Source organism: Lepus europaeus, chromosome 9, assembly GCF_033115175.1.
Source record: "Lepus europaeus isolate LE1 chromosome 9, mLepTim1.pri, whole genome shotgun sequence".
In the NCBI taxonomy this organism is placed as follows: domain Eukaryota; kingdom Metazoa; phylum Chordata; class Mammalia; order Lagomorpha; family Leporidae; genus Lepus; species Lepus europaeus.
In genome coordinates this window covers 105,975,955-105,995,491 of record NC_084835.1, presented here as the reverse complement: position 1 = coordinate 105,995,491, position 19,537 = coordinate 105,975,955, and the positions used below count along the sequence as shown (strand labels likewise).

Genomic DNA, 19,537 nt, shown 5'->3' with positions numbered 1-19,537 from the left:
TCCAAGCCAAAGCTCAGGCCTATGCGTGCCCCCAGCCCATCACTTTCATGATTTCTAATGTACACCAGGGAAGCCTTTTATAGTAGGGGCTAGTGTTTTTTTTTTTTTTTTTTTTTTTTTTGCTTTTCTTTTTGGCACCCGAAGTTCTTATCAGGTTGACCTAAGCATCAGATCACTGCCAGCCAGGACACCAGCATAAGACAGTGTGACAGCTGCGTGTAGCAGACCAAGGCTGTGCTACCAGTGAAAGCCGTACTTCAACACAGCAATCACTAGTCACACTTGTCTTTAAAAACTGAAACTGGAATGCTTAAAAAAAACTGGGGAAAAGGAGTGCGACACCTCTCCCACTTCAGCACGTAGTCTTAGGCCTGGAACTGCAGATGTGCAGCATACTAAGGAGAACAGTGGGGTACATGTGTGCACCTTGTAGCATTGATGGCAGCAATTTTATGCTCCCTGAAAAATTCTGCCGAGTAGGGAGATCGCTATTTTGATGGATCAAAGACAAAAACTATGCCTATGCACACTAAAATACCTAATTTAACCCAAAAGGTAGCAAGCACTACCGCCCGGTCTGATATATCCAGGGCTTCTCCTTGAGTTTCAACGCTGAGCTCCTGGACTGCGTTGAATCCCACCTGCAGGCACTCCTACCGACATTGTACTCAGCCCCGAGCGCCGTCTGGATGAGGCAAAAGGCGTCAGAGATCCGGACAAATCCTACGCTGCTGGTATGAGAATTCTTCGTGGCTAGACTTCCCAGCAAGAGGCTCCCCTGGGCACTTTTGTTTAATCACGAAAATGTGGGGAAACCCGGTATGGACTTCCTGTCTAGGACCCAAATGAAAACAAAGACCCACACGCGACCATCTCCAATGCAGGCTTTGCGCCTGACATCTACTTGAAGTATTTTTTATTTTTCTGAGCATACTTCTTCAGGAATTCCAGGGCTATGTTTACACAGTCCCACGATGAACATGTCACCTCGAGCGAGGATGACCAAAAACCAACAAACAAAACACATAAGTGAAAAGCCCCCGTGGCTAACCACAGCGTTAGTGTAACTTTTAGTTGAGATGAGAAGCCACACATTATTCAGAGGCACTGGAGCAAATGTACTACAGTTTCAGGACGAGAGCTACACGCATTAGTGTGTTGGGTGCGGGGACACATGGTACGAATAGAAAATAAGGTCAGAACAGGCACGCTGCCGGCCGAGCTGAGGGCTTCTCGCGCTGTCCACACAGAGACGGTTTGACTGTAACGAGGTTGTCACTTCTAATCTTATTTTCTATTACGAGTGTATTTATTAAAAGCGCAAAAGTCAAGGGGCCATCAACCAAAAAAAAAAAAAGTTTAAAAAAATTAAAAGTTAATAGGTCACAAGATCAAATGGGGGGGAAGCTTCACGGCTGCTTTAAAAGCAAACTTGGGGCGAATGCACAGTACCGTAGGCGGGCACTGACTCCCCGGGGTCACTCTCTCCACATAACACCTGGCTGCCTGGACGGAGAGCGAAACGACATAGCTTTCACTATCATATCCGAATTCCCACCTCCCCGCCTTTCCCGGCAACACCCGCGTGGCCGCGGCAGCGGATACTTACTGTGATCGATGTAGAACGTCCGGCCGTCCAAGTGAATCCTTTCTTCCCAGCCAGGCTAGGATGCGAGGAAGGGCGCGAGAGGGGGAGACACAAGCCTGGGTTAGCAACACCACGGTCAAAGGCAGCGTCCACAACCTCTCTCCCTCTTGTCTGAGCGCACAGGTTCACAGTGAGAACCAGCTCAACGCCGGAGCTCCGGCTTTATCGTGTGTTCAGCGGTCTCAGACACAGTCACTGTCTGAAGTACCGGAGACGGGGCTGCGATCTCACCAGCTTCCCACCCAGGGCACAGCACGAACAGGTGAGGCTGAGGCTGCAGCCCGCACCGATTTAACGAAGTATGGAGAACTACAGGGAGGTAGGAGGGAGGCTGACAGAAGACATGGGGCTGGGGCCACGGCCGTGGTGTAGTAGGCCGAGCCCCTGCCATGGCGCCGGCATCCCTCATGGGCGCCGGTTTGCGACCTGGCTGCTCCTCTTCCAATCTAGCTCTCTGCTATGGCCTGGGAAAGCAGTAGAGGATGGCCCTGGTGCTTGGGCCCCTGCACCCTCATGGGAGACCCAAAAGAAGCTCCTGGCTTTGGATTGGCCCAGCTCCAGCTGTTGCAGCCACTTAGGGAGTGAACCAGCAGAGGGATGACCTTTCTCTCTGTTTCTCGCTCTCTGTGCCTTTAACTCTACCTTTCAAGTAGACAGATAAATCTTTACACACACACACACACACACACCCATGGGACACAGTGTCTTCATTCATATTATCAGCAGGCCAAAACACAGGATGGGTCTTAAAAAGTTCACGGAAAATCTATTTTGGAAGCCTATCAATGGATTCCAACATTTTTCACACCAAAATAAACTTATCATTTACTTCCATTTTAAAGTCCTTCCATACTGATACCCTTTGCTCTGAATTCTTGCTACGAAGACTCAGGAACTAAACGGATATGGGTAATGTTTTCAAGGAAGGGCTCCGGTCTGCCCTCGTTAGCTGTCGCCACCTGCTCTGTGCAGCTCAGGAATCTAACAGGTTCACACAACACGCTTTGTCTCACTAGCTACACTCACTCCCTGGGCTCCTTCTGTGTGAACCCAGGAACCAAGCAGATTTGGCGAGGGAGGGAGGCTGGACCGTGGCCCCTGAAGCCTCAAATTCTGCCACAATACACAACAGAGAAGGCAGAGGGGGGCTCCTGTTCTTGGAGAACAATGGGAACTCCCAATCATCACAGTCTCACAGTGCAGCCCCTGTGCTTCCCTGCAAAAGCTTTCCTTTCCTTGCAACTGTGGATGGGCATCGCGCACGGCACACAGGAGGGTTTTATTCAGAATCCAACCTGGACTAAACAGTTCCGCTCCCACAAAGGTCCCCAAAGTAGACGAACTGGTTAACAAAAAAGTCGACTTATAAACAGTCATCGACAAGGGAGGAAAGAACTATCTGCAGGCTCGAAGACCCAAAGAAACTTTCTGAGATGACTTGGGCCTTTCCCTCCCACACTGCTTTCATTATTTCTGTCCTGATGACTAATTCAGGAATATGGACAGATTCCGGGAAAGCGAGGCTACACAGCAGGTGCACGCAGCTTCAACTGTCGCCCGCAGAGATGTCTCCTGCACACCCTAGGGGAAAAGTCTACCTTCCACTCACGGCCAGCAACTTAGAGACCACTGTCACGACTCCTGAGGACCATGGGGACTTCTCTGTGCGATGGATGCTGTGCGCAACACCCAGTGCTACTGAGAAACACAGACCAAGGGAGCCTGGGGACTGGGGAGAAGGCCCACAGGTTCTCTCCATCACCCCTGGGCGGATCAGCGGACATGCGCCTTCAGACTCTGCCCTGTGTCTTCAGGGTACTCACAGGGAGAGGGCCGAGGTCATTGGGGTTTAAAGATGCCTTTGACCGCATATGAACTGGGAACTTCAGGCGTGGATCTTCCTACAAGAGAAACAGACAAGGCAGGAGATGTTAGGAGGGAGCACCGGTGCACAGTCATTGGCTCCTTCCCTTTCCAAGCTGTGTGCTTCCAGGTGGTGAGGCTGGCTGCACGCGGAGCCTGGAGGGGAGCCCACCCTTCTACCTGTACAGGACGCCAGGCTGACCGCAGCTCAAGAAGGAAAGGCCTGGAGAAAGAAGAGAGTATGAATGTCCGCATGGGAGGTTAAGCTCCCCCAAGCCTCCAGCAATGATGTTGCCAGGGACTCCAGAGAGGATGTGTGGGCGACTGCTCCAGAGACAGGGAGTAGGTGCAATGGCTCAACAGGCTCCCTTAGGATCCCGGGCTCCTGGTGAGGGCGCCCAGGCGAACACGCCAGGAGAGGCCACTCCAGCTGCACCCGTGTCTGCCTGGGGCTGCTCCCTCTCCTCCACGCCTTCCTGAGCCAGCTAGAGATCTGGGATTGGGTCTGCCTGGGAGGTCCCGAGGCTGCTGTGTCGTCTACAGCCGCAGTCCTACACTAGAGCCACGTGGAGAAGCCTCAGCGAGTTCTACGATGAGGGTCTCGGTCTGCTGTCATGTTTAAGAGTCTACAAGGAACTTATCTTAGAGACTACGCTTCGTGATATTCCAGAAAACTGCCAGGAGAGAGAAGTGTGTGCCGCGGTATCTCAGCTCACGCTCTATGACAGCCACAGTGCGATCCTGCGATGCTCCCTGGCAGGGGGCTGGGCTCACGACCTGCCCCCTCCAGCCGAGGGCACGCGAGGGGTCTCGGAGAGAAGAACTGGCCGGAAGGCTCTGCAGCTACCCCTCACCGATGCAGACCCATAAAACTGCAGACTGAACTCCCCAGATTCAAAAACCTTGTCAGCCTACAATTGAGAAACAAGCTTCTCAGACACTTGACATCAGCTTCATTCAATGACCTTAAAGTCTTTGTTCCTGTCCAATTACTGAGAGGTTTTCTGCTTCAACATTTTCCCAAGTCAACAGCACAGGCCAGGTATCACTGGGTCACAGCAAAGCGGTAGATGTGGGGAACCGGCAAGATTCAAAAGAGATCACAAAAAAAAAAAAAAAAAAAAAAAAAAAAAACAAACAAACAAAAAAAACACCAAAATTAGGGGCCGGCATCAGCACAGCGGGTTAAGCTGCCACTTGCAATGCAGACATCCCATATGGGTGCTGGTTCTCCCCCCAGCTGCTCCACTTCCAATCTGTCTCCCTGCCAAGGCCCCTGGGAAGGCTGCAGCAGTTGGCCCAAGTGGTTAGGCCCTGCCACGCACATGGGAGACCTGGATGAAGCTCTCTCTGGCTTTGGTCTGACCCAGCCCTGGCCACTGTGGTCATTTGGGGCATAGACCAATGGATGGAAGATCTTTCAGTCTGTCTCTCCCTCTAATTCTGTCTTTCAAACAAATAAATAAATCTTTAAAGACAAATTAACCTTTGTGTGCTGCTTGCTATAAACTTTTAATCAAACAAAGAAATCCCGTGAGCAGTCCACTTGTGATTAATACTGACCCTGGTCTAATGTATTTCTTAGCAAAGATAAGCAGGGGCACAAAATAGGCCCAGCACTCTGTAGTATACTGCGACGTAAACAGTGTAAACAGATACGCCAAGCACACTGAGGACTCAGAAGGCCCAGGAGCTGGTCGTCCGCTCAAAGCACCAAACTCAGCCAAGTCTACTCACTCAGCGCTAACTCTCACGGACCAGGTCAGTCCCAGCCATCAGGGCCCCCGAGCCCTATGCAGCCCACGACCAGGCCATGTTCAGAGAAAGCCTGGGGTATGGCTCCTGCAGGAAAGAGGCGAGGCTTCTGGCTGCTGCACCCACGAACCACCCGTTGTCTCTTTCCAGAGACAATCAGCCCTTTTGTTAAAAAGCAGTGATTTACGGAAAGCTGAAATTGAGGTGCTGGGGGCAGGAAGCCCACAGAGCGAGACACACACAATAAACTCAGCCTCACAGGTCTGCAACACGGGCTTTCCTGGAAACCCAGACTTCTCTGGAGGGGCCAGCCAGCGGCCTGAGGGGTCCTGTTATCTTATTACCCCAACAGTACGCAGAATCATAGCAGCAGCTACCATGAATACCGCGCTGAGGACTAACCAAGTGTACCGGCTGCTACTGAAGAAGCCACCACCGCCGAAGCCCTGAGTAACCTGAGTGGCGAGGCTTCTCCATAGCAACCAAGCAGGCAAAGGGCACCTGCCACTCAGCCGCGGGCTGGGGATCAGCGGGAATACTAACGCGGTCTCAGACGGTGCAGGCAGAAATGAATCAAACACCCAAACACGATCGGGGGTTTCTCCCTTTCCTCGGGAGTAATTTACTGCTTCCCTCAGTCCAGCTGAAAGTGACTTTAATCAGAACGCAAAGATCAATATCCCAAAAAAAAAAAAAAAAAAAAAAGCCAAAGGTGTTTCCCAATTTTCCACCACGTGAAATGTGGGAATGCTGGCCTCCCACCACGGAAGAGCCTATCCAGCATGGCCAGGCCACAGTGAGTTTTACGAGTTTCAACTTTGGTAGAAGACAAAGGTCAAAGCTTGGTTACAGCACAAGCGTCCTTGCTACACAAACAAGGCAGGTGGACGGCACGGCGCTGCCAGTGCACACAGGCCTTGGGCTGCTCCCTTGGCAAAGCCTCCTGGGCAGGGTCCTCTCAGCCACCTGGTGGCCCCCCCGGGTGTACCTGCTGTGGGCCTGACCCCCATGGGGACAAGGCCATCCTTTCCCTGGTGATGTGGTAAGGCTGCATTCCTTCTGGGACACCACCTTCATTGCCTGCACCCGTGAAAGCTGTGTCTCACAGATACCGTCACAGGGAGCTGCACTCTTGGCAAAGTGCACAGGGGGACACGTTGGCCTCCATCTTTGGATGCCTCTGGTTACCGCAGGAATCAGCAGCGCCCAGTCTCATGGGGGAAGCGATCTGGTTTTCACTGTTCTCACCCTGTCCTACAGGTCGGTTCCCCTTTGTCCATCACAACGCTCAAATCTAAGACAGCCCTCCATGTGGTCTCCCCAAAAAACAGAGCAACCCTCAAAGCGACTCCAGACAGATTTGAGGCCACAAACTATCTTCACGATTGTCTCTACCCATCCATTGACCTTCAAGACGCGCGGGCAAGGGGAGGACTAGGCCCTGGCACGGGCCTTTGTCTGGGGAGGGCCGGCCGCGCTCTGTTAGCACATCTGCGCACACACGGGTGGGAACTTGCGGAATTTCCAGTTGTTGCCTTAGGGATTTTCAACAGCAGCGCCAGCAGCCTGATGTGGTTTTAGCAAATTAAAATTTCAAATCAGTCCACAACAAGCGCCGAGGTAAAGAGCGACAACTGGAGATGAAAACGGGGTCTCGCTCGGCAGCAATGCGGGCGACAGAGGAAGCTCGGGCTGTTTAGAACGAGAGCTGCCCAGCTGCAGTTACAACGCAGCTGCGGCGCGAGAGGCTGCGAGAAGGTGAGGGATCTGATGACTAAGCCAGTTCAGATGACTGAAGTCGTAGCTTGCGTTGGCAAGCCACACTGGCTCCATACACTAATCCATCTACTTTTACAATGTTTAACCCCCCCACCCCCCGCCTTTCTGGAGCTCCAGTTTCTGAGTGCGGATCTGAGATTACAGCAGCGCTACAGGAAATGGGACCCCAAGCCAGTCACCCATGGGCTCAATGTCAATGAGACAAAAAAAAAAAAAAGGGCCCGAAAACCACAGTCTATTCTTGTGTTTCCACAGAGCTGCCTGCCACCGACTCTCGTCTTACCCACAAACCGGTAATGGTATCTTCAGACTCAAAGAGGGTTCAAACCAACCTATGGGCTGCTCTATGCCTTAGAAACAGCCACCAGTTTGCCAAATGACGGTCACCAGATCCAAACGCTGAATTCCCTCGGCAGGTGGGCAAATCCCGTGCTACGGGGTGTTTGGAAGTGTGTGGGAGGATTTTTGGCCATCACTACATTGGGGTTGGGGCTGGTGGCGGCTGCTTGCACTCTGGCAGGAGCTGAGGATATCAAGTCCTGCACCAAGTGCCAAGAGTGCCCTCCTGGGGATGCACTGTGCCACCACCCACAGGACTGCAGGGACAGTGCCCTCTAATCCATTCTCAAGGCACAGAACTGCCATCACCCATGGGCAACGTGCGGAGTGACACGTCCAGGTCGCCCTCGCCGGGGACTTTTCCTGCTGTTCCATCAACTGGACCCACTTGAAAGTGCATGCTTAGGGGCCAGCACTGTGGCTTAGCGGGTAAAGCCACCACCGGCAGTGCTGGCATCCCATATGGGCACCGGTTTGAGTTCCGGCTGCTCCACTTCCAATCCAGCTCTCTGCTGTGGCTGGGGAAAGCAGTGGAAGATGGCCCAAGTCCTTGGGCCCCTGCACCTGTGTGGGAGACCTGGAAGATGCTCCTGGCTTCGGATCAGTGCAGTTCTGGCCATTGTGGCCAACTAGAGAGTAAACCAGCAGAGGGAGGACCTCTCTCCCTCTCTCTCTGCCTCTCCTTCTCTCTCTGTGTAACTCAGCCTTTCACATAAATAAATAAATCTTAAAAAAAAAAAAAAAGGAAAGTGGATGCTCACTGTTGAAGCAAGACCACGAGCAGGCCCAGCAGCAATCTCCAAACCCAACGGGCTCTCCCCTAGCATGAGCTCTAAGCAAGCAGCACAGGGACAGGAGGACTAGGCTACATCCTGAGTTAACTCCACCCAGACAACCAAGCACAGGGAGGAAAAACACACCGTCTGTAACACCAAAACCAGCGAGACACAGAACCAACTTCAGTCCAATCATGGGCCCAAGGAGAGTGTGGCATCAAGCACTGATTCTGGAAGAGCGTGCTGCTACGCCGCGGGCAATGCCGCTGGCAACGCCACTGCAGCTTCGGCTGCAGAGAGGCAGTACGAGCACACGCGTGTGCACCTGTGACTCAGGCTGCTTCTCACACATGAAGTGGGGGCCCAGGAAAAGAGCAGGGTGTAGGCAAAGTCAGTTCTGACACAGCGCTCACAGCAAAGGGCTCTCCGACCCACAGCCACAGTCCTGAGCCACGGTCAGTGGAAAGAGAACACAGATGGTGACAAACCAAACGGAAGGGAGTCACGTCCACGGACACACGAGAAGAAGCGGAGGAAGGAGACACATTTCAAGAAAGACACAAGTCCCGGTAAGACTGCAATGGCACGAGGATCCTGGCAACACCGCGTGCTCCTTTGCTTCCTCGGCCAGGGTGAACCGTCAGCACTGCTGCTCTCCGGGAGTGCCGTGACAAAGAGCACCCCCCAAAGATGCCTGTGGGCCCAGGCCCACACCCACCCATGCCCACAGCCCATGGCAGCTGGGCCTCCGCACTGGTGGGGGTCGCACTTCTCAGTCAACGCGATTCTTCCGCGAGGAAGCCCAGGGGTTACTGGCGGACCCGGCCGGGAACACGGAGCCAGGTGACAGCAGCAGCCTTACCCACGTCGTCGTCTTTGTGTTGTGGTCAATGAAGAAGGGCCGGCCGTTGGGCGCAATCCTCATCTCCCAGCCGGGCGGCAGGAAGCTCTGGGTGACTCTGTGCTGAGGTTTGGGGGAGTTGTAGGGGGACGGCTGTGGGGACTGTGGGTTGGAAAGGGTGTCTTTCACTGCCCGACGCACGGGGGAGTCCTTGGCACCCTAAGGAATAACAAGGAGTGTTAGAACTCTGTGTGGCATGGCCCTGCACCTGGGGATGGCTGAACGCTCCTCTCTGGAGTCAGACAACGGGGGAGGCTGCTAAAACACCTGTGTCTCATCTTCTTTAAGCCAGTCTGACCTCAGGTCTCTCTGCTGGCTCAGCACACAGCGTTCAGCGCTTCTCACCAGCATCCCTCGGTGGCCACCAGATCCACACCACAAACCCTGCTCTGCGTTAAGCACTACACATGGAGGTTTTACGGAGCCGAGAGGAACGTGCCCCTGCTCTTAATGAGCTCACAGTCTAATGAAGAATAGATCGGCAGCCTGCGAAACGTGAAGAGAAGCCCCTAAGGTGATGGCGGCGACCACCTACGGCTGCGGAGCTGTAGCCCATGACGTTTCTCCGAGGATGCAGGGGAGGGATCACCTGTTCCCACCCAATGGTGTCTCGACCCCGAGAATGGAGAAGCCCCAAGCTAGCTCCGAGACGAGGTCAAGTTCACAGCTCCAACATTTACTTGTGGCTTCTCCCACTCTCTGACATTGGTGGTATCACGGCATGGTATTACCACAGCACGGACAGGAGAGAGGAAACACAAGCAGGTGCCCAGCCATGACTGGAGATGCAGAGAGGCATTGGAAACACATAGACCCCATACAATGAGAGACCTTGCAGTTGAAAGAAAAAAAAAATGACCAAAGCTATGTTTTGAAACTCAATATGAGCATTGTCACCGAAGAGAGCTGTTATGTGAGTCTAATGAGGTAGAACAGGCAGTCGGGAGCGAAACACAGCGGGAATGGCCACAGTTCTGAACAGAGAGGATGCCCACACCCAGCACCAGTTCCCACGGTCTCAGCCCAATGAGAATGAGAGGCAAAAGAGTCCAGGACGCTGACTGGGCGAGACAGAGAAGCAAGTGAGGCTGTCCGAGCACACCCTGCACCTGCACCACCACCACCACCACACGGAGGAGAGCGCGGTGGCCGTGAGACTCAGGTCAGAGTTGCGAGAGAGGAGAGTGAGTGGGCACAGGACAGAGCGAGCCCAGGTGGGTGAGGGCGCCTTCTCACCTCCAGCGGGGCAGATAAAGTTACTGTTGGCGAGCTGAGGCTACGAGGCCGGCGGATCTGAGGCTCGATTAGGTGGTTGCTACTGTTTGTGGCCGATCCGGAGGAGGCGCCGTCTTCTGCAAGCTGGTTTGGAGGCAAAAACAAGTTAGCTTCGCTCCAGGCCCTCCCCGAGGCTATGGTGGGCAGCATGAGCCCACGGCAGTAGTAAGAGGCCGGGCCTGTGTACAGCGTGGAGGAAACCATTCAAGAGGATAAGGGGGGTGGGTAAGGACAGGAAACACAGGGGGAACAAGGACGGGGCACTGGCCCAGCGTAAAAACCAGCCTCCAAGTAACCCAGGGGGCCGAGGGGCAGGTGCACATGGCAACGGGCTCGGATTTGAAAAACGCACCCTGGGACCAGATTCTTCCTCGGGCAAACACTAAGTCACGTATTTGTTTTTTGTTTAAATATACATATATATATTTTTTCACACATGGGTCCTGGAGAACAGGATGTTAACACCACGGACAGGAGGGAGGCGTCCGCAGCCTGTGATTCGAAGCCGGCTGGCGCTCTTCATACCTGCATGATGGGCCGAGTCCAAGTTGTGGTTCGATTGTTATGATTGACATAGTATGTGCGTCCCTTAGCATCTTTTCTTTCTTCCCAGCCTGAAGGAAGGCCCGGCGTGGTGTGTACATAGGCCACTGACGGCTGTTTGTGCAAGAAATCATCATTGTTTAATGACTGGCATGGGTTTTCTGATTAGTTTCACAAAGCAATGCATACTCAGATAATCTACTTTTTTCTATACAAGGTCGAGTTTTTTTCATTTGTACAGAAAACACCTCAGCAAAGTATCTGGAGGGCGGCAAGATGTTTCTGGTCACTTCAAGTCTCCAGTGAGATGAACTCCATATGGCCATGGGGTCCAAATTCTTACAGGGCTTGCTTCTCACACCCTATGGCCTTCAACACAAAGGTCATGGCTAAGCGGACTGCAGGAAGAGAGAACGAGACGCCAAGATCCATCCCAGCTGCTACGCTTCCTGCCAACCATGGTGAGCGTCCAGCGCTTACAGGGCTGCTCTGAATGCTTCCTCCTCCCTCTGGCTGCCACGCCGTCAGCTCGGGACCCCTACGCCACAGCCTGCAGGGCACACGGAAACCTAACCCGGAGAGGCTGCTCTGGGACACTCACCCAGGGGCACAGAGTCCTGACCACCACCAAGGACACCCGCGTGCCCCAGCTCAGGGCGTCTCCTGGCAACCTGGAGCTGTGTACACAGTCCACCGATAGGCAATCTCCTTCAAGGAAGCCTGGATCTAGAGTCACAGCCAGAGTGGAGTGACCAAGGCTGCAGAAGCCACAAAAACAACTGCTGAGACACGTCTGCCTGAGAGGGGCAGCAGCAACACGTAGTCTGCATGGAGCCATGTTGGAATAAGCATGGGTGTGCCAATCACTGATGGAGGCGATGGGGCAAGGGGGAGCGCCGTGCTGTTCTGGGGAGCTCTGAATGCTGCATGTGAGGAATGGGAGCCCGTGCTCTAAGCAGAGGGGCTCAGAGACAAGAAGGCACCCTGGGAGAACGTTAGCCGAGAGCCTAACCATCAGGAAGAACCTCGTCTGTGAGGCCTTTCTGGTCCCTCGTGGTATCTCAGCAGGTGCAGTTTGCTTGGTACGAGGCTGCTCTGCACCCAGCTTCTGCCTGCGCCTGCCCCACTGCCTTTGTTTACTGCCGGCGTGCCTCAGGGAGGAGGCCGCAGCCAGAGCCCTGCAGGGCACCCCGAGCCAGACGGGCTGCCCATCCTACTGCATGTGCGTGACAGTGCAGTGCAGAGAAAAACCAACTTCAGAATTAATTACAAAGGGGGCAGGCCTTGTGGTGCAGTGGGCAAAGCTACAGCTTGCGGCGCCGTGCTGGCATCCTATATGGACATCGGGTCAAGTCCCTGCTGCTCTACTTCTGATCCAGCTCCCTGCTAATGTGCCTGGGAAAGCAGCGGAAGATGGCACAAGTGCTTGAGCCTCTGCCACCCACGTGAGAGACCCAGAAGGAGCTCCTGGCTCCGGCCTTGTCCAGCCCTGGCTGTTGTGGTCATCTGGAAAGTGAATTAGCAAATGGAAGACTGATCTCTGATTCTGACTTTCAGATAAATAAGTAATTCTTTTTTTTTTTTAAACAAAGAATTCAGCGAGAAGCAGCTGACTGGTTATTTCCAAAACACATTTAATTAGGCAACGTGTGCTTATTCATAAAAAAAAAAAAAAAATTCCACCTTTCTCCTGAAAGTGCAGCCACCCTTCCCTTATTTTCCCAGATAAAGTCCTCAAGGCTCCATAAAGACAGTTCCAAGTCTCTGTGCACCCAGCAGTCTGGGCAGGGTGAGGGGATTTGAAAGACAGCAGCCACACGGAGGTACGGGTTTCACCTTTCCTATGAACATCCGGGCAGTCAGCCCACAGCCCTCCCCTCTTTCCCTCACTGGGACCCTGACACAGAGGAGCCATCGCCAGGCTCCTTGGATCTAGGCATACTCGGAAGGACCAATTCATGACTCGAGTGGTCAGTTAGTACGAGGGCACTTCCAAGAGTTTGTGGAAATGGAAGTAAAAGACAAACGTTTACTTTCAGCACAAATTCCTTTCAAACCACGTATTTGAGAGAAAGAGAAGGAAGGATGGGGTGTGGCAGGAGAGAGGCGCGGAGGAGGGAAGCAGAGTGCAAGGACGCCACCTGTTCGTTCACAGCCAAGATGGCCAGCACCGGGCCAGGTCAAAGCTGAGAGCTGGGGACTCAACCTGGGGACCCGGCCACTCTAGCCAGCACGGCTGCCTCTGAGACCTGTGTAGCTGGAGACAGGCACTGCGACAGGGAGCCACGGCACCCTAACCAGCGCCCGCATCAGGCGGAGCAGAACTGTTCAGAAACCATGCAGGAAGTTTCTTCACGATACCCACTGTCTGTGAACTCTCTGAAGACCCTTCGTGTAGCTTTGGCAAAATACGTGCTTACGACGTGTGGGCCTACCATTGTCTGTATGACAGCAAACGCTTTGGTAAATGCAACTCTAAATGGAATTTATGACTTTGCCCCCTGCCCTATCATTTCCTGGAGACAGGCCATCCAGCCTGCTCTGTAGACACTCGGTTCTGAAGCCGTGAGGATGCGTCTCTGGTCACAGCACGACCAAGGACAGGCGGGAGGCGACCGAGAAACCAACTCCGACCACCTCCCAGACCCACAATCAGCTGGGCTATCCCGCTGATGGAGAACGAGCAATGTGGCACAGAGAACACTCAGACTACAATGCTCATTATCCCTTCCACCGAAGCTTGAACTGGCACGGGAGATTCAGTGGAGTTTACGCGAGGTCGTGTTGTTAACAGTGCGTCTTTACAGGGTTCTCGCCAATGACCACGCAGCACAACCCGTGCTGACCGGGACTTACAACGCTGCCTCCCACGGCAAGGGGGTGGGGCGGGGACTGGCCTCAGCTCTGCAGACGGTGCCGTGGAAGTGAAGTGGCTCAGCCTGGCACGTGTGCACCCTGCCTGCTTCAAGAACCAATCAGGGAACCAAGCAGCATGCCAGGGACTGGGACTGGCTTAATGAACACTCCATGGCTTTCTGTCTGAGGACCCAACACCCTACTGCATCTCACTAAAATGAAGAAGCTGCTTACGTTTAAGTGATGGACGTTTCAATATGCCTTTAAAAACAACCACACGGATGCTGACCAGCACAGGTTTTCCTGCACCCACTGAAACCCTGCTGTGTCGGCTCCTCCTGCGTTGTCAGAGTCCACGCTGACCAGGAGCCCTCCCCAGGCCCCAGACAGGGCACTCGTGCAGCTGCCAGCAGGGGGAGCCAGTGTGCACCGAGTCACTGTATGGGTCCTCGGGTGAGAGGCAGGGCCTGTCCCTCACACCCCCAGAATCAAGGCACAGAAGGACGCACGCAGGGTGCACAGGGCGGCAGGGAGGAGTGGGGGCGGGCTTCAGTGGGGTAAATGGTACAAACCGGTGCACTCGCATCACTGCGTATTATGTAATGGTTACCTCGTCCCCGATGGACGACCATCACACACACACAGGCTGCTGGAGTGGCACACTGCATCTGCACGTGCACACACGTGCACAGAGAGGCAGGAGGGAGATGACCCACCCAGGGCAGCGCCTGCCTGGAGCCGTGTCAGGAGGAGTGGGAGACGGTGTGAGAGGAGGAGGAGAACTCGAGCTAGGAGAACAATCAGGAAAGAGGAAGCCGAGGACGTTCGCGACCAGGGACGGACGAGGACGGCAGAGAAACAGGTGTGATTCTTTCTAAGCCATCTGGGCACAGAGAAGGCAAAGCAGGAGAGGAGGTGCGACACCCGGGAACTGTGGTGGCCAAGCCTTTAAAATCCCAAATCCCAGCCCAACCCACATTTCAACCCATTGATGGGAAGGGAGGGAACACAAGCAAGAGGCAGCCAGGAGGACCACCCCGTGCCTCCCGCAGCCTCGTAACCGTGCAGCCCAGGACAGCAGTGACCGAGAGCGTCCCTGTTGCAGCGTCACAACACTCCCAGGCTTAGCAGCCGAAGGCAGGCTGCTAACCCATGAGACGCAGGAGCGGCTGACACCTGGGAAAGACGCTGGGCTCCTCGGCGCACAGGCACCTCGTCTCTTCTGTCCGGGAGCTCCTCCACAGCTCTGGGATCACCACTGCTCCGCAGGAAGTCAGCTGCTCGTTTAGAGCTCCCCGAATCCGACCCGGGGCCCGGCCACCGGCGTCTGACGTCTACACTGACCACTGCACGCTCCACACCTGCAACTGTCCAGTTACTGTACCAGTGGCCGGCTAGATCTTCCTTTGTGCAAGGCAGGACATGAAGTCCACCCATGTAACTCAACTGCTGCTGGACTTAGGTCTCCAACATCCTCTGGAAAACTGGCTCTCGCACGCGCAAGGTTATTCGCGAGCAATGTGCAGGTCCAGCAAGCACAACAAAGGTGAAACAACGGGAAGGATTCTTCAAGTACTCTGACAGCAGTACAGTGCATGAACCCGCCTGACCCCAGGGGTCAAAGAGAAAAGCCCACGGCTGAAATACAGTCAAATCTAAGTGATGCCCATGTGGCTGTGACGAAGCAGCCAAGATAAATAACAAGAACAGAAATCTGGCTTAGGAAAACACGGATTTTTCTAGATCATTTACAAATCTCAACTGCTCTCCCTGGAACTGCATGCGCATTTGTGAGTGGAGCCCCGGGTGGCAGAGAAAGGCTACCAGGTCCCCACAGGATGACCGAACCCGCGTTGCGAAGATAGTGTGGGAGATGTCAGAGAGGGCAGAGCCCAGCACGGCCGGGAACCCCACACAACTCCACCATCTTCCAGACACGCGACTGTGAACAAGAATTCTAAACAAGAAGGGAAAACTCCCCAGGAGAGAGAACACCAAAAGACAAGAAATCTACCCCACACTGCAAAGCACACTCAGCCAGAGCTGGACAGAGCTTCCATTAAAAATTACAAGGAAACCAAAAATCATCCCATTTTATGCAGTGCCTTTGCACAACCCAGAACCCAGTTCACAGTAAAAATCCTACGCGTCTCTGCAGCACGAAACAGCTGATCTTACTGTTGTTCTCTACAGAGTGTGCTGTATCCTCTGCTACACGAGAGAGTGAACCGCCCCGCGGACTGTGCCGGAATATCTGATAAAGGGTGTCATTACCGTTGGCTCCTCACCACCCGAGACAGTGGACGAACGTGCTCTCCTAGCTGGGGTACTGGGCTGTTAAATGATAATTTACATCAGTGAATTGCACTTGTTGGGGGGGGGGACCCAACTGCTTAGTGAAGCTGGAATCACTGCTGTGGCCGCACCACAAAGGCAGGGGACGGGAGATCACAGTCCAGAGTCCCTGCGGTCCACCCTGTCCACACGGGGCTGACGTCACTGATGACCAGGAGCACCAGGGACCCTGACCCCCGTGCCACCCTCTGCCCACTGATAACCTCGACAAAGCGAGATGCTTTCTGAGGGCACAAACCCGAGAGCCGGTCTGCTTTTGTCCCCGTGGTCAAAAAATGTGCAGACTCTGACATCTGCCAAATGAGAACTCGGCTCAGAGGCCCCGGTCGTCAGTGAGGGCCAGCACCACGCGCAGGAGGGGAGCGAGGGGAATCGTGAGCTCCTGGCAAACACAAATGCCTTTGATTCTGAGCACAGGAAGCGCCACTCATCCATCAGGGGGAATCAGCAGGCTGAGCAGGGCCCCGCAGCTCCTTGTGGGCCAATGACAGGCTTGGGGGCGGGGGCGTACTGAAGCTGTCCCAGAAGACGCTCCTGAGAGCTTAGTTTAACCGATTAACCCGGTGTAGGGCACAGTGCAATCGATTCCTCGGACTGCTTACTTGACTAGTACACTGTTCATCTGCTTCACCAACAGGAAAAAATAAAAACAAAAAAGCCCAGGCCAAGATACCCTCTGAAGTCAGACAAAAACACATGAGCTGGGGAAGGCACTGTGATTTCAAAACCTGTAAATGCAGTTGGCTGTCTCCAAAATGCACACATCACCAAGTGGGGCCAGAGAAACAATCCAGGACTGCAACAGAAAGAGGCAAAGCTGGGCAGGGCCCCACGTCAAACTGAGCCACGCTACGTTAAAGGCACGTTACGTTAAAGGCACGTTACGTTAAAGCCACTTTTTTTTTCTACCTCCAAAAGAAGAAACCAATTTACGTAAGAGTTCTTAGTCTTCATGTGGGAACCAAACATCTCCCAAGACAGTGCTGCTTTGCCTTCCAAAATGAATGACTTATTTTCACTTAATCAGATGTTATTAACCCCCTACACTTCTGCAGTCTGTGGGAGGCTGAGAACCGTACAAGGATCATTCCTTCGTCAACAGAAGTGTCTTTAAAAAGAGGGTGCCTGGCTCTGGGGTTCAAGGCTGAGGCCACCAGAAACGAACTGGAACGCCTGGCCCACGCACGAGCGCTCTTCCCGTTCTGAGGGATCTCTGTGCCTTGCACGTATGCAGCCAAAGGGAACTATTCAGGTACTGAGTCCTTTGAGTCAAGTAAGCACATCAGAGTCGGTGGCAATGGGAGTGAAAGCGAGAGCAATCAAGGCTTCAGCAAAGCCACTTTGGTGGCAGTGACGATTCTTTTCCGTGGGAAATCCACTCTCCCGTGGGCAATTTGCTAGGAAATCAAAGATATCCCATTTTTACGGGGCAAACAGATTTGCATAGGAAGACCTCTTTCTCAGCAGCCCAGGTGATTTTAAATCAAAGCCAAAAAAGCCAGCCAAAGACTGGAAATGAGCGTGGGTTACCGGTGGCAGATGGGCCTGCTCGGCGACGGCGTCGGTGACACTGCAGGAACGCAGCCTGGAGGAGGGCTCTCTCTGCTGGAGGGGAGGCAAAGACAGGCGGCGTCAAGAGGCGTGTCTGAGAAACAAGGCGTCCTGTTGAACCAAATACCTCTTCAGCAATGAGAAGGCAGCACGGGGTTTTGACCGGCCCTTGGGGTTAGCGGCCAAGCCAGGAGGCTCCAGGGGCCCCTGCCACACTCCAGTGCTGCAGTCTCCTGCCCTGCCCTATGATACAACCTCTGGTATATTCTCAGCTGACAAGACAGAGGAACGAGAGGGGAAAACGGTGATGCAGGTGGAGCGTCCCTAATTGGATATCTGAAACCCAAAATGCTCAAAAATTCCACCTCTGACCGCGTGTGATGGGTTGCAGCCAAAATGTAGGTGCATTAATAATGCTGTAGGAAACAGCTTCAGGCTCTGTGTATAAGGTACGTACACCGGCTGTGGTATGTACGGTGTAAGGTACATAAAACCTAACAAATGGATTTTGTACAGAGACTTGGGTCCCAAGGTATTTCATCATGTGTATGCAAATATCCCCCAATGTGAAACATCGGAGATCAGAAACACTTCCGGTCCCAAGCCTTTCGGTTAAAGGACACACGAGGCGTGCACAGCTTTTCAACATTTATCACCGCTCACAGACTGCGCAGGGTTCTGGGTCCGGGGGAACCCGGACACCTTCCCGTCCTACTTGTAAACGAGGAGGGGTGTATAATTTTAGCTTCTGAGTGGAGTTCAAGCAGTGCACACGTGGCTCGAGGGGAACCAAGCAGGCGCGTCGGCAAACAAGCTAGCGTGTCCCACGGGATGCGCCTCTTCCTTGCCTGTTCCAGCCCGTGAGGTTACACACCCCCGAGACCGTAACAAGGATGACTGCGAGGGGTCTCCTTATCCGCAGGCGGATCCCTGGCACAGCCTGCAGCATTTCCTGACTTTCAACACTTTGCACTGACAAGGGGGGTGGGAGGAGGTCTGAGGAGGACCCTGGCGGGGACGGGGACCATCCATATCTCCCCTCACTCATCAGTGAAAGGTCGTCCTATAGTCCGAGAATCCAGGGTGGTCCCGACAAGTGTAACTCTCTCATTTAGCAGACTCAAAGAACACAGTCTGAAAATAACACTGGCTTGCGTCCTGGTCTGAAGGATACTTTGTGCATCTAGAAAAACTGAATGCAGTGGCTCCCTATAGAAATAACTGGGGATGCTAAATATCAATGCTGAATAAAATTATCATTCACTTAGGTGACTAATGGGGTGTAATCGTTACAGTTTGTGTGGGACTTCCTTTCTCTTACAGGTTTTAAATGTCTGGCCTTATTGCTTACATTGTTTCCATAGCAACAGTTTCACCAACTCAAATATCGCATACAGGCAATCTCTTTTATCCTGTCCATTTAGCACTGCATTTACATCTCAGTGCTATTTCTCTTTCTGAAGAACATCCACAGAATTTTAATGTGAAGCCACCATTAATGGAGCGATCACTGTGACCCATGGGCCCAAGGCTGTCTTTCAAAATCACAACACTATAATCAAAGCAACAATGATTTCTAAGTGCCTACTGGGGTTCCGGTTTCTGCAGTCTTCCTATCACTGACATTCGATGCCATCAGTTTTCCTAGGATACCATTCTTAGTGCAGTGACAACCTTTATTAGCTTCCTGAGAAACACTGGGACTGCATTTACTCTTAGGAATTTTCCATGGGCCCTTGCTGCCCATGTACTGTCAAATGCAAGTACCAGTTCTCAGGATTGATTCTGTTGCTTCCCACTGGGACTCAGTGCCAGCTGGATTCTGGAAAGTATTTTTCCAACTGGGAAAACAAGTCAGGGCCACAGTTCTACGATCTTTCTCAAAGAGTCCTACTC

At 53.3% G+C, this 19,537-nt stretch overlaps 1 protein-coding gene across 5 annotated transcripts in view; it reads right to left on the bottom strand.

Annotated features, from left to right (window-relative positions):
• The window catches only part of NEDD4L (NEDD4 like E3 ubiquitin protein ligase), a 314,905-nt gene that overhangs the window by 34,894 nt on the left and 260,474 nt on the right, over positions 1-19,537 (bottom strand). For 2 of the 5 annotated variants that reach the window (XM_062201729.1, XM_062201734.1), the window contains 7 exons: positions 17,621-17,695; positions 16,010-16,069; positions 10,862-10,993; positions 10,298-10,420; positions 9,023-9,220; positions 3,472-3,549; positions 1,610-1,664 (listed from right to left, as the gene is read on the bottom strand). In XM_062201729.1, coding sequence (XP_062057713.1) covers positions 1,610-1,664; positions 3,472-3,549; positions 9,023-9,220; positions 10,298-10,420; positions 10,862-10,993; positions 16,010-16,069; positions 17,621-17,695 — 721 coding nt within the window. The remainder of the gene's footprint in view (positions 1-1,609; positions 1,665-3,471; positions 3,550-9,022; positions 9,221-10,297; positions 10,421-10,861; positions 10,994-16,009; positions 16,070-17,620; positions 17,696-19,537) is intronic. The other 3 variants (XM_062201730.1, XM_062201731.1, XM_062201732.1) reach the window with 3 other exon arrangements.